General features: G+C 35.6%; 1 protein-coding gene across 13 annotated transcripts in view; it reads right to left on the bottom strand.

Moving 5' to 3' along the window:
• Window positions 1-15,467, bottom strand: part of LOC114654283 (myocyte-specific enhancer factor 2C) — a 187,273-nt gene that overhangs the window by 87,276 nt on the left and 84,530 nt on the right. For all 13 annotated transcript variants that reach the window (XM_028804737.2, XM_028804740.2, XM_028804739.2 and 10 more), the window contains one exon: window positions 14,313-14,500. In XM_028804737.2, the coding sequence (XP_028660570.1) occupies window positions 14,313-14,366 (54 nt within the window). In that variant the 5' untranslated portion in view covers window positions 14,367-14,500. The remainder of the gene's footprint in view (window positions 1-14,312; window positions 14,501-15,467) is intronic.

Here is a 15,467-nt window from a genome sequence, read left to right as displayed (position 1 = left end):
TTGTAAAAGAAACCAACATGAAATATACCCTGAACTACTCAAAAAGTCCATATGCCTTAGTTCAACACAAGTGGCCAAGAAAACAACAGAGTCAGTTTTACAACATTATTATTAAAATGTCTTGAGAATCGAGAGGATTAGTACCGTTGAGAGTAATAACAGAATTGATGAAAATTAGGCTCTGGAGAATAAGAAGGCATATATTAATATTTGTGTGACTTAGGAATTTTTAAAAATTAAATAATTTCGTAATATAATTCAGTTTCTCAAAAACAGCATAACAATCATTCTCTATTGTATATATTCATTAAAATATTCATATAAAGTATATCTACTGAACCTGTTTATCTATCAAAATTTGTAGAAGTGTTGAAACGTATGGAAAAATAGCAGCTTATTAAAAACAGGAAAAAGGTTAAGAAGATTAAAGAGTGAATACACAGCATCATACAGTAGCTTGTCTCTTTGCTTAGACCTCCCTTTAGTAGTCAATGTCTAGAAACCATGAAGCAATCTCCAAGTATTCCATGCTGCGTATATGGCATACAGATACAATCAAAAGTCTCTCCTGCAACTCATTTTAACAGTAATACCAACCCAAGTGTGATACTGTTTTCTTGTATGAACATCATACACCCCTGCACAACGCTGTTAACATGTGGTGAGGCATCTTTTATTGTCTTGAATTACATTACAAGTACGGTATAACAGCCTGACAGCATTGGTTTTGCAGTTTATGGCTTTGTAACTGTTTTCTTTGTATATTTTGATCTCTTATTTCCTTCTTTTCAGCTCCTTTTTCTTTTCTCTCCCTCTCACAAATAAAAACTCTTTTTATATTGCCCTTCCTTTTCAAGGTTTAATTAAAAAGATGAACCTCAGTGAATTTTACTGGTCACTTTAAAATCATAAGGACTGAGACAACTTCCTGTTCAATTATTGTTTACAATTAATATGGTCTGTACTTTTCCTGATCACTTTACTCTGACTTCCTAGTTATGTGTTTTAACATTCTTACAAAAACCTATGAAATAATTAAGGCCAAGTTGGTAAAAACTACCAAGGGCTACTGGATGGTATGGGTATGGAGATCATCTGAGACTGATACCTGGAATATCATAAATATGTAATTGACAAATAAACATATTGAGTAATGTTTTCGGCATGTTGACTCGTTATAATTTTATAAGACATACTGGTTTGTTACAAGGATTTCAGGTTTATGTTTGCACAGTTTTCTTATTTTCATTTTTTCAAATAAATTATGTTCAAATAAAGTATTTTTTACTGATTTTAAAAACAATAGACATAAGCCATATGAATTGACCTTTTTCAACTTTCTAAGTTACACAGAAAATTATTTATAATATTATTGCTTTAATTTTTCACTTTAAAGTTTATGTCTTGTTCCTTATTCATTTATTTTCAGTTTCCAGAAGGAATGCAATATATAGTAAAGGATAGAATAGCCAAATTATCACAGCAATTTGATTATATTGGATATTTCGTGCTTTGTAAAATGTTTTTTTAATTACAATCTTGTCTAAAAGGTGTGCTGTGCTGTATGTTGGTCTTGTGACAGGTTGCATAGATGGCAAAAAGAAGAGGCAAGGGTACAAAAGTGGTATAGAGTTGGGGAAGAGCCTGTAAGAGTTGATATAAAGAAAGGAGCGTGTAGTACTGACTAAAGAACATCTTTAAAAGTGAGCAAACAGACAGTGTTAACCTATAACTTAACAGGCCACTGGAACAGGAAGTCCACCAAATTGAAAGAAGTGTTTTGGGAGACTAATGGACTTCAAGTCATAGTACTCCAAGTCACTAGATGTCTCAGTAGAAAAACAGATTCTCTATTTGCTATAATGGCAGACAGTTCAAACAGACAGTTCAAACCTAGGATTGGTTAACAGTTCCTAGCCTTTCAATTAAAATCAGCATATAGTTTTATTGAAGGTCACCTCCATAAGTATACTGAATATAAGTGAACACTGGTGGAATTTAAAAGATAAGCCCCTGCCAAAAGTAAATAAGTCAATAGTCAAAACAACAAATGGGGCAGCGTTGGCTAGAATTGATGATGTTATCTGAAATTTAATTTGAGACTGAGGTGCCTAGTAGGAGGCACTGTATTATATATAGCTTATTAACACTATCTCATCACTTTGTTACGACCAGTGCTCAAAAAACATTTTTTTCAGTTTGTTCTGTATTATAAATAAAAAAAAATGACCAGCTGTTTAAGCTGTCTATTTCTTAAAGTTCTACTATATACTAGTAAAAATATAGCCTAATAATAAAATATTTAAAGGAAAATTACTCAAATATATTTTATGTTTTCTTACAATAAACAATACCTTCTGCATTTCTTTAAACATACAGTGAGCAGATTTAAGCACTGAGTATTCTTTGTGGTTGACATCCTGTTGTAATACATAGACTAAAACCAGCACATTTTTGGTATTTCATACATATTCTTACCAGTATAACTTGCATGAATATTACATGCCTTTCAGCTACATTACGGTTGCAATGCACTGAGATTTTCAGATGCGCTACTTTCCAGTGAGACTTTCTTACTACGTGTATTTATTTTAAGTTATGTCTATCAGTAGTCATATACTGCATTATTTAAATAATGCAACAAAATCCCAAACAAAGGATAACAACAAAATTTTGACCTCCTATCTAATATCAGGTGTTGCTCATGCAATTTGATTGGTACAAATACATTTTTTTTCAAGGGCAAAATATAAAATATTAACATGCATGGTATTATGTAAAAAATAAGCAAGCTGCCAAAGTATCAAAACATAAGAAGCACAAAACTTACCATGAATGCTGATGAAAATGAATTTTACATTTTCAATAAATGGTAAAAGAATGCTATATGTACAAAAGCTATTTTAGTTAAAAGAATATGTAGAAAAATGAATTTTAGTGTAAGTGCTCGGTGAAACTGTCATGGTATCTCATGGTATCTCTACCAAAGCTATATAAACACATAACGCATCTATATGGTATGTGAGCATTAACTATGAGAACATCCATGACATGTATTTGTAACTTGGTTCAATAATATACAGCAATAATTGTAATTAGTTCAGAAGTAGATGAGTTGCTGGTAACATAGAGGTAATTAAGGCAATGCAAAGTACTCTAGCATCAGAAGATGAAAAATAAGGATGAACCATTAAGATAAACTGAAAGTGAATAAAGGAACTGTTTACATGGAGCACTTTTCCTTCCAACAACTTATATTTTATCTGTATTCAATTCAACAATAATTAAGATTTAGATTATCTGCTATCCCCACAATTATAATGTCATAGGTAAATCTATCATGTAGTACTGTAACTCATATGCCCCATTTTCAGTAGTACCCACAACCTGACTGAATGGTCCTACACTTTCTACATGTTTTAAAACCCGAGGGAAAAAAAGTTTGGCTGCACCAGTCTGCACATGGTGCTGTGAATACCTGCAGCTGGGAGATTAAAAATTAAATGCTTGTAAGGTATTTTATCAAAGTCAAGCAGAATTGTAAATCAGAACTTCCCACATCTAGATCCATGCTGAATATCCACTTAGATGCCAGTGCTGATTAGATGTGCACATAGCTTAGCATTAATAATTAATTTCATGATTCGGCCTGAAATACAAGTCAAACTAAGTCATCATTTCCTGACTCCCTGTTTATATTCTATTACAGTCTTACTTAGTTACAAGTTACATGGAATTTTTCCAGTTTGTGGAGACTGCCCTTAAACCAATGCAAATGTGATCCTAGTGTCACAGTAACAGGGATCAGCTTTAGTGCTGTAAATGAGTGAAGATATGGATTTAACTGAGGTAAATTGATAATAAGACATGGAATAAGAAAAATTATCTATTCCATGATAATTCTGTAAATGTTATTAACTTCTACAGTGACAGTTAATTGAATTTAACAACAATGATTTAGAATAAAAAAAAACTGCGGACAGGCATCATTTATTTATTAGGTATATTTTTTCATTTAAGCCAAACAAAGGCCAAAACTAAGAAAACAATAACCTATACACAGCACATAAGGGTAAATACAGCAGAGTAACGTTAAAACAAATATTTGCACTCTCTCACATTGGGAAAATTTAGAGAGGGAAATTATTGTACCATACACATTTTGGTTATGTGGGATGGAAACCAGAAAATCCAGAGAAAAACCAATGTAGACAGAGATGAAAAATGAAAAATTCCCCAGTGCCTAAATTTCACATTTGACAGTGTTTAGGACTGGGATTTGAACAAGGCACTATCTATCTATACAGTACATACATACATATACTGTATACACCAATCAATCACAACATTAAAACCACTACTGACAGGAGAAGTGAATAACATTATCTCTTTACAGTGGAACCTGTCAAGAAGTTGGATATATTAGGCAGCAAGTCAACAGTCCATTCTTGAAAGTGATGTGATAGGAAGCAGGAAAAACGGGCGAGCGTATGGATCTGAGCAATGTTGACATGGGCTAAATTGTGATGGCTTGATGACTGGGTCAGAGTATCTCCAAAATGGCATGTCTTGCAAGGTGTTCCCAGTATGCAGTGGTTAGCACCAACTGAAAGTGCTCCAAGAAAGGACAATCAATAAACCGATGACACGGTCATGCGTGGCCAAGTCCGAATGATGAGCATTGGGAGTGAAGGATAACCTGTCTGGTCAGATCCCATAAAAGAGCTACTGTTGTACAAATTGCTGAAAAACGTAATGCTGGCCATGAGAGAATGGTGTCAGAACAAAAAGTGCATCACAGATTACTGAGTATGTGGCTGCCTATACTCAGACTGGTCACAGTGCCAATGTTGACCCCTGTCCACAGTCAAAATTACCTATAATGAGTGTGAGAACTGGACCATAGAGCAATTTAAAAAGGTGGCCTGATCTGTTGAATCATGTTTTCTTTTAGACCATGTGGATGGCCTAATGCGTGTGCGTTGTTTACCTAGGGAAGAGATTGCAGCAAGATGCACTATTGGAAAACGCAAGCGGGGGTAGTGTGATGCTCTGGGCACTGCCCTGCTGGGAAAACGTGGGTCTTGGCATTCATATGGATGTTACTTTGGCATTTAGTACATTCCTAAAGATCGTTGCAGATCATATGCACACCTTTTCGTGGCAACGGTATTCCCTGTTGGAAGTGGTCTCTTTCAGCAGGATAATGTAATCTGCAATACTGAAAAAAAGTTCAGGAATGGTTTGAAGATCATGAAAGAGAGTCTGGTCCATGGATTCCCCACCTTGCAGCTTACAGGACTTAAAGGATCTGCTGCTAATGTCTTGGTGCCAGATACCACAGAACACTTTAGAGGTGTTGTGGAGTCCATGTCTTGACTGGTCAGAGCTGTTTTGGTGGCACGAGGGGAACCTACACAATATTAAGCATGTGGGTTTAATGTATATATACACACACACACACACACACACACACACACACACACACACACACACTCTTTTATAAGACAAATCTCCAGCTTCACTATGCTTTGCTCAAAAATTCATTAAATAAACAGTATTCAAACTAATATCTATACTTTTTCACTATTCAACAAGTTCAGTCTGTTGCCTATAAGGCTTCCTTAACAAATGATTGCACAGAACAACACCCAAGGAACTCCGGTGTAAACTACAAATGATGCAACTTCCTGCATAAATGCATCACAGCTGTTTTTTTTTTTCTTACATGCGAGTGCACTATAGAATTTACTGTGAAATTGACATCATATACCGTATTTGAAGTTTCCGCTTTAATGTTTCGTTGGTAGCGCTGCTGCCTCGCAGTTAGGAGACCCGGTTCGCTTCCTGGGTCCTCCCTGCATGGAGTTTGCATGTTTTCTCCGTGTCTGCGTGGGTTTCCTCCGGGTACTCCGGTTTCCTCCCATAGTCCACAGACATGCATGTTAGGTGCATTCTAAATGTTCCCTGGTGTGTGTGCATGCCCTGCGGTGGGCTGGCGCCCTATCTGGGGTTTGTTTCCTGCCTTGCGCCCCGTGTTGGCTGGGATTGCCTCCAGCAGACCCCCATGACCCTGTGTTAGGATATAGCGGGTTGGATAATGGATGGATGTTTTGTTGCCTTGAGGAACACAACATTCAGATGCAGCAGGTCTATAAAACTGACATTTTTTTACATGACAGCAATCATATCTAAATTGTGAATTTGCATTTACGTAAGATTGGATTTGTTAAGTACTGTACCTGACTAACTAAAGAGCATCAACCCTTATGTTTCTGAGTGTTTTTGACCGTTTCTTCACATGTGAACAATATAATAAGTGCAGCACAGTATTTTTCATCCAGACAACCACATAAGTCAATTTCATCATGGAATCTTTCTTTTACCACTGAAGATGACCACCTTCTGTCATTACTCTTTGCTGGCACAATATCAAGAGCAACATTTTTTTGCATAGTCCTGTATCTATTACAGGTTTACGGTTCGGCAATACTGAACTAATAACATATGGCCAGTCTCAATCCCAAGTTTAAAACTGTGAAATACAATACTGTCTCAACATTTTCACTCTTTATTGCTCCGCACCAAGATGGTCTCATATTACAAGCGTACTAATTTAATTCAGGGTAAGTTATTATTATAGTATGATTGCCTTTTTAGATAGAAATGTTTTAAAGTTTCTTTATAATACACAATTAAACATTCATAGCAAAACAACTCTGTGGTTTTAAATTTACATTGGCTCAATCACCAGTCACTTTTACTGATTTAACACTGATAACAGTATTATTTTTCTACTGAGTATGAACATGAATCGTATCCAGTATCTTGCCACACAGGAATGTTTCTTAAACATGTACCTGTTCCATATTTTGTACAACAAACATAACACAATGAATACATTTTTGATCAGTAAAATTTTGCTTCAATTTAGGATTCTGCATACCACAAAACTCATGTACTGTTTACAAATAGCCAAATTTCAATGTGAATTTTAGCTATAGATTGCAAAATAAAAGAAAAAGAAGTACACATCCATTTTTGTTTTTTATCCATAACTATAGTAGTTACAAATCGACATATTAACATAGTAGGATGGTGCAGGGGTTAATACTATTTCCTCAAGAATTCAGTGTTCTCAGTCTGAATCTCACACCTGGTCAGTGTCTGTGTGGCTTTTGCACATTTGCTCCATGACTGTGTGGGTTATCCTCCATGTATTTCAGTTTTATCAAACATCCCCAAAGACTCAATGGCTAGGTTAATTTAGCTTAGTGTGGATAACCATGTAAGTGCACAATGCCCCCTACGATCCTGTATTGGATTAAGCAGGTTTGAGAATGTTACTTAATGTTATGTTATTAACACATTGACTTTTGAGCAACTGTTTGAGAATCACACTACACGTTTTGTTATATGACATCATTTGGAATGTCTTTTGAGTGCTATACATCACTCCAGGAACAAAACAACATTCGGGAAGACTTGCTATCAATCTATGTCCTGTAACAGCAGTATCAGCAAGTTGCCTCATTTCACCCTATAAAACTAATACTGTAATAATCAAGTAAACCCTGAAGTATCAAGGATCTGCTTGGTTCAAGACTAGGAAGGCCTGATGTCTTTCCCTTGGAGCCACAATAATATGATCAAATTACTATGTGTCATTAATTCATTTTGTGATATTTTGTATGTGAATACCTGGGATTGGCTCCAGCAGACCCCCGTGACCCTGTAGTTAGGATATAGAGGGTTGGATAATGGGTGGATGGATGGATACCTGACATTTATTTAGAGGCCTTTATACAGCTTTCTGAATTACCGTAGATACTCACGTATTAGTCGATTTCGCAGATAAGTCGAGTGTATTGTTTAAGCCGAAAATTACGAAATTTGTTATGACCCGCGTATAAGTCGAGGGTAAAACGTGACAGCTATCAGAGATAGAGGGCGACAATCAGCTGTTAATGGCGACAAAACTCACTGTCACTTCACAGGCATTCCCTCTGTGCTTGAAGAAATGCTAGACTCGTTGACTCGGCAACTAATCCTTGCGTGTGCGTGAGTTGCGAAATGTAAACAAAGGCAAGATGGCGTCGATATGTCACAAGGGAGCGAAGCAAGTGCAGAAAAGAAAACACTCGGCAGACGATGTTTTGCACATTATCGCTGAGTCGGACTCTGATTTTTCGGAATCGGATTTTATTGACAGTGATCAGGAATTGAGCAAGAGAGTGAGAAGCCGGCATCAGCTGATCGGACACCAGCCGATGCCACACCAGCTGATCGGCTGCCAGCTGAACGCATTCACACAGCCGATGCAGCTATGGCAAGGTTCGCGTGGGAGGAATACCCAGACATTGATCCGTGAGAGCCGAACTGGCTACCAGACTTCACAAGACAGCATGGCTTGCTGTTGGATACGACAGATCACCCGCTGCTGGACTACTTCAGGCTGCTCTCTCCTGATGCTGCTTTTCAGCTACTGTCAGACGAGACAAACAGGTAGGCAGAGAAATTTTTTAAATCGCGGGATGCACTTGCATCGCATTGATAGCGTGCATTGCCTTGGTTCTTTTGATTCCAAATCTGGTTGCACGTGGCAGCTAATAGTATGTTTGTTATCCAAAACCTGCAAAAGCTAATGCTCAAATTCAAGTATTTCACAGTTCAAAGAATTATTTAATGAAATTAGAAAAAAACTAGCTAATTAGCAATAGTATTGCTGGCTTATAATTATTTCAAAGACCATGGGAAACGGCAGATGACCAGTGACTTAGCACCGTGAAGCGTTGAGTGTACATGTCATTACCCAAATTCTATGGACAATTGTGTTGCCCCGCGGATAAGTCGATTCTGTTTTTTTGAAAGAATTTTAAGGCATAAATTTTTCGACTTATATGCGAGTATCTATGGTAGCTATAGAGATCCAATTCACCTGACAGAAAATACACAAAAGCATCACTGTAACAAGGTCTAGTACATATAGATATGCATATGGCAGTATAAAAATACATAGATGCTTTGCTATTTTCTTTATTTATACATTGGTAATTGTTGATGTTCTAAATAAATGTTGCATAAAGTGGCTATAACACGCTTGAGTAATCAGTTGTGCAGAAGGGCAAGGGTTACTTAAATCTTTATATATACCAGTACTCTGTGTAAAGTAATTGAACATAACTTAGTCATGCCATATTGAGATTACTAAAATGCACTTAATTAAACTTAAAAACCGTGAATCTACATGCTTCACTCTTGATAGGATTGCATTAAAACACTCTAAGGCTCTATGAAAAAACATCTGAAAAGTAGGAATTTTAAAATCCACTAAGCATACAATGGCAATCCATTTACTGTCTTCGTTTATTAAAATGCAGTTCTTCCATTTTCACACATTAATACTATTTGATACTCTCAAAGCATTTTTTATGTTAAACCTAACATGACCTAAATTTAACTTTACTGATGTTTCCCCTCAACAAATGTTCTTCTTTTTACATGATTCTGTTTTAAAGAAATTTATAGGGAGAACTAAAGAGTATCTGCGGTGGGCTGGCGCCCTGCCCGGGGTTTGTTTCCTGCCTTGCGCCCTGTGTTGGCTGGGATTGGCTCCAGCAGACCCCCCGTGACCCTTTAGCTAGGATATAGCAGGTTGGATAATGGATGGATGGATGGGTGGACTAAAGAGTATGTTTTTAAAGAAAAAAAAATATATATATATATTTTACATGTGAGGTTACCATTTAAGTTAGGGCATATAATGCCTAAAATATCAAAAAGATACTTTTTTTCTGTTTAGAAATCCTTAGGTTAATAGATAGATAGATAGATAGATAGATAGATAGATAGATAGATAGATAGATAGATAGATAGATAGATAGATAGATAGATAGATAGATAGATAGATAGATAGATAGATAGATAGATAGATAGATAGATACTTTATTAATCCCGATGGGAAATAAGCAGATTTTGTGTAATTTATATGGGAATAAGCTTTTATTGAAAATTGTTTTGCTTGGTTTTGCATTTGTACTACTTTGACAAGTTTGAAAATGTTTTTGCGCTTATTGACCAAAGCCTGCTGCTCTGATGTACCTCTACAGATACTGACTATGTTTTATGAAAATGTGCTATATAAATAAATGTTGTTGTTGTTGTTGTTTTAGAGTTGAAAAAAATATTTTGGTCAATTATCTATTAATTCAATGCCCAAAACTTGTTCTAAATAAAACAACCTCATGTATACAACAACAGATGTAATATATTTATCTAAGACATCATCAATAACATATAGGACCTTTGGCAGCAATGATTCATAATGATGTCAGAAACCTAGGTTTCATCTTTGAGTCATCACTAAGTTTTGAGAAACAAATCTCCATGGTAGTAAAGTCCAGTTTTGACCAACTGAGGCAAAACTCTTTATTACATCTCGACTAGATTATCGTAATTCCTTATATGTGGGTCTGCCAAAATCTGCTCTGTCGTGCCTTCAGCTGGTTCAGAATGCGGCAGCTAGATTTTTGATTGGGTCGAGAAAAAGGGATCACATCTACCCCATTTTAGCCTCTCTCCATTGGCTACTGGTGAGGTGTCACATTCATTTTAAAATCTTGTGGTTTGTTTTTAAAGCCTTGCATGGTCTCACTCCAAAAATATCTGTGACCTCCTTCACCCCTATGTGCCACCAAGAGCACTGAGGTCTTCTGGACGACTGCTCCTTGTAGTGCCAAGATCTCGGCTGAAGTCTAGGGGAGACAGAGCTTTTTCAGTTGTTGCTCCTCGGCTTTGGAATGACTTGCCTTTTCACATCAGGTCTTCATCCTCTATCGAGGTTTTTAAATGTCAGCTTAAGGCCTACTTGTTTTCTTCTGTCTTTCATTGTGTATGATGGGATTGTAGTGGATGTTACAATTGGTTGTTTTATTAATCTGCTTTTGCATCATTGTATATACTGTGTTTATTTTAATGCTTTTTTGTACAGCACTTTGGCGCAACCTGTTGTTTTAAATGTGCCTTTATAAATAAATAATCTAATCTAAAATCTGAAAATGTGTTGTGATGAGTGATGGTATAGTGGCACAGCTAAAAGTGCTACAGCCTCTCTGACCTCGGATCCTGGTCTCACTTTCTAAATGAGATGAATTCTGCTGACTGTTTGCAAACTCTCCAACTATTCACTCAGGTTTTGTTCTGGACTTCAGTTTGCACATTAAAAAAATACACTGCCATATTTTTGGTTGAGAGTAAAAGTGTATTGCAAATGACAAATGTGCATGTGAATGTGCCTTGCAATTGTCTACTGTTCTGCGCAGGGTTGGTTACTGTTTGGCACCTATTGATGTCCTGACATATTTTATCTCCCCAAAGATCTGCATGGTATGGGTATATTGTTTACAAACATATTGTATGTGTGTGTGCTTTTATAAGGAAATAGCTGAATCTTAGAAACACATTTTATTCAGAGACATGAATGAATAATTGCATGAGGCAAAGCTGTTACCTATCTTTTGTAATTAAAGGCTTCATTAATTGTAAATGTCCAACCAACTACAGTCCATGACAGCACACCATTTAATATGTGTAAAAGTCCTACAAAATGTATTTTTGTTAAATGGTGACTAATTATACTGAGGAAATACACTAAAGATTCTCAAAATCCTCTAGCAATTAATATTTAAGTGTTTTTCAAATAAAACATATTTGACTTTTCCATTTTAGAATTTGTAAAGCTGCAAGTCCTTTCCCATCTCCAATGGGTGCATGATAAGAACTAGTTTTAGATGGTACGTCAGTCCATTGCAATTCAAACCGTTCCTTAAAATTTCCTATCACTATATTTACTTTGTTTTCAAATTATTTTTCACATTCCTAGCATAGCAATGTTAATTGCATACTGCTTTCCATCAATACTTACTTACAATCTATTTTAAGTGTTTACACTGTACTAATCTTTGAGTGGGCATTTGTAATGTTTAGGTAGTGTTTATTTCTTTGTGATCACATTTAGTATTTCTATTTTCTTAACTTTACCTTAGTTGTCTTGTTTTGTTGAACAGTACTGTGTATTTTGTAAAGGGCCTTGCATTGGAGAACCATTCTTACACAAGGTTAAGCAATCTGTAATTGTTAATCAGTCTAATAACACATTTATGAAATGTCAGATGAAACTCAGAAGAAACTCACACAAATACAGCAACAACAGACAAACTCAATGCAGTGGGAATCAAGTCTCAAAACTGAAACAGGACCTGTGGATAGCTTTACAAATTGTTGTACCATCATGCCTCCTAATATCTGTATTAGATATCTGCTACTCTGTTGTCAACTCTTCTTGCAAACAATATTGTATTTTTTAAAGTTAAATTTGCAATTAAAAAGGTGATTTAAATTAATGTCTCAGTATAGGAACATGATTGAGAAATATTACAAAAAGAGGTTGTACACCTTGGTTTTTTCCCAACCTTTGCTTGGGACAATATACTAGTTAAAGAGAACTTCATTAAATATGAATTAGCATGTCCTCAGTCCTGTGTTAACACACAACACCATGTAAAGGCACTGCACTATACAGTCTAGCCAGAACAGTTCAAATGGCATTAGAATTCAATCTGACTATAGCTATAAATGCTTTAATAGGCATTTTAAATGAAAGCTGACAACTTTTGTAAACAGGACATGTGTAAATGTATTAATATTAATTCATATACTGTATCATGGATAAAAATGCAGGGACCAACTTTCTACAGGACTTTTAATGTCATTTCAGAGTAGATAAAAATATACAACACAATCCTCAAAATTCAGACCCTTCAAGACAAGGCAGGAACAGGATATTGAAATCTGCAGAAAACTACAATGGTACAATTATCCGCAATGTTGTTTTGGTTAGACAACTCAAAAAGGGGGATCCATATTGAGAAGAACGTACCCATTAACAATAATCATGAACAGGAAGGAGGCAACCAGAATGCCACCTGAAATGTCTTTTCCAAGCATCAAAAAAAGTGAATGTTGGATAAAATAGTGTTAATGCATACAGCAGAAATGTAGCAAACAGTAGGGAAAAGATAAAACATAATCAGGACACATTTTAAATGGTGCATGAGTAACTGAGTAAAAGCAACAAACATCAAAGGTGATGTCAAACTTCATGTCAAATAATCTATTCAGAATCTTGATACAGAGGAAGTCAAAAAAAAGAAACACTGGAATTGGAAGGTTAGAAAAATAACGAGTAAATGATCAAGGGTTTTAATAAAGGCCTTATATGATACATCATGTTACAATGTGCTACTTTAATAGAATGTTTCTTTTTATTTGTTTCTAGAAGACACAATTATATAACCCAATCTCCAGAATACATGCTAATTTATAGGCAAAGGAGTACCCTGGTAGTACATAGGTGTGCTTAGTGTAGTGGCTGCTGTGTTTGTGTCTATATATAAATTTATACAGAATTTGCATAGAATGCCAAATTCCCACTGTCTGCATAATGGCTTATTAGTTTGAGTTCACATCTCCAGGGACCTAGGTTTAATTCCGAGCCTGGTCACTGTCTGTGCTGAATTACTCTGTTTACACCAATTACACTTTCATGTCAGGTTAATCAGCAGCTCTAAATGTACATCTTTTGAGCGACTCTGGGTGTGTGGGTGTGTGTGTGCCATGCATTGAACCATCCAGGGCTGGTTCTTGCCTTGTACTGTTACTTGATCCAACAGTTTCAGAAAAAGCTATGTACAGTATCAAGGTTTTTTTTTTATCTTTCAAGAAATTTTTAAGACTACAGCTCTTAATCTGTGCCATAGTATTATTTATTCTAATATTTACTTGTATTTTTCAAGGACCTACTTCATGTCTCACTGTACCATTTTTTGGACTGTTGATATTTTTAAAGTTTGCTAACATACGCTATAACCAGTGTTGCAAAAATGTACAATGTTGGATGTCCACTCCTTTCACAGTAGATTGTGAAATTCTTGTATTATCAGTCTTGCCTGACTTTACTTATGGTCTATATATTATACTCTCACTGCATAAAAAATTCCATAATGCATTACTGACTTACCTTCCAGCCACTTCAGTCAAGTCAATAAAAATTAAATACTTTTTAAAGTGGAAGAACACCAAGTCAAAAAAAAATGCTTAAAAAGCTATATTTAGAAACAGTTGAAAGACCTGTGAAAATTTTTTTCAAAGCATGTGTATAGAAGAATTATTTGGAAATATAATTTAAATATATTAAAACATTAAGTGTCATCTGTCAAAAATAAAAATTATCTTGACAAACACATATTACTCACTTGTCTATTACGCTCATCCATTATCCGCGTGATCTGAATCTTTTTTCTCCCCATAATCCCCGTCTCTTCTTCTCCTCTCTTTTCCCTGTAGTACTGTATGTTTATCTTCTTCTCCTACTGTCTTTTTTCAAAACCGGCCTTTCCTTCTTCACTTTTTTCTTTCAATTCAAATGTTCCAACATCTGCTCCTGAAAAAGTAAAGCTTTATATAAATCACAAATTAAAACAAATTGTATCAAACGTTTCTCTTTGCAATATAAGTCTTGTTTCCTTATTTACTACAGATAGTTAATGACAAGCATAAATGACAAGCATGTCTCAAAGCTGTAATATTAACAATTTTGACAAGATCGTTTCTGATCAAAACAAGGTGAATGAAAACAATTGCCAGTACTGTCTCTGTTTGCCTACATTGGTTGAGACAACTGTATGGCTTTTTTTGCAGAGCACAAGCGGTATGTTTTTCTGACTCTCATTTATCAACTGATAACATCACCTAACCATAGATACAAGAGGTGTCATAGGAGTTAAATACAACAACACAATATATGTGTCTATATGGATGTAACCAAACTATGTAACCAAACCTATGATTTTGATCTGTAGGAGACAATTTGCGGACACCTGAATCACACAATTCATGAACATGCAAACGCCTCACAGAAATTGCTCCAGGACAAAGTTCATAAATCAGCATCAAATTAGAAATCTACTCTACCATTCTGCCCCAATTTCTTCCATTTGTGCAGAAAAGTTTAAACAGAAACAAACAATTTTAGAAAGAGATGCTTTTAATGTGAAAGCACTGGATATAAATAAATATAAGGACACACAATGTAGGGATTGGGGGTCAACACTAATGATTTATCTTTGACTGTACCTCAGTTTCTTAGCTGTATATACTCTTTCCTTCCAGGCACTCTACAAGACAGCTACCACTGAAACAATCGGGCTAAATTTTTGGTCTTTTTGAGAGCAGAGGGAAATAATTTAATCTCTGTATCAGCTCAGCTGCCACACCTACAATGATGCCTTGCGTGACATAACCAATACAGCATGGCAAATTTAATTCACATTTAATTCAGGGGCTTTAAGCATCAATACTTTTCAACATAAACAAATCTAAGGAGACAATTGAAATTAATAGAGAGGACG

Source organism: Erpetoichthys calabaricus, chromosome 7, assembly GCF_900747795.2.
Source record: "Erpetoichthys calabaricus chromosome 7, fErpCal1.3, whole genome shotgun sequence".
NCBI lineage: Eukaryota > Metazoa > Chordata > Cladistia > Polypteriformes > Polypteridae > Erpetoichthys > Erpetoichthys calabaricus.
The sequence above is the reverse complement of the archived record's forward strand: the minus strand, read 5'-3'. Positions and strand labels throughout refer to the sequence as shown.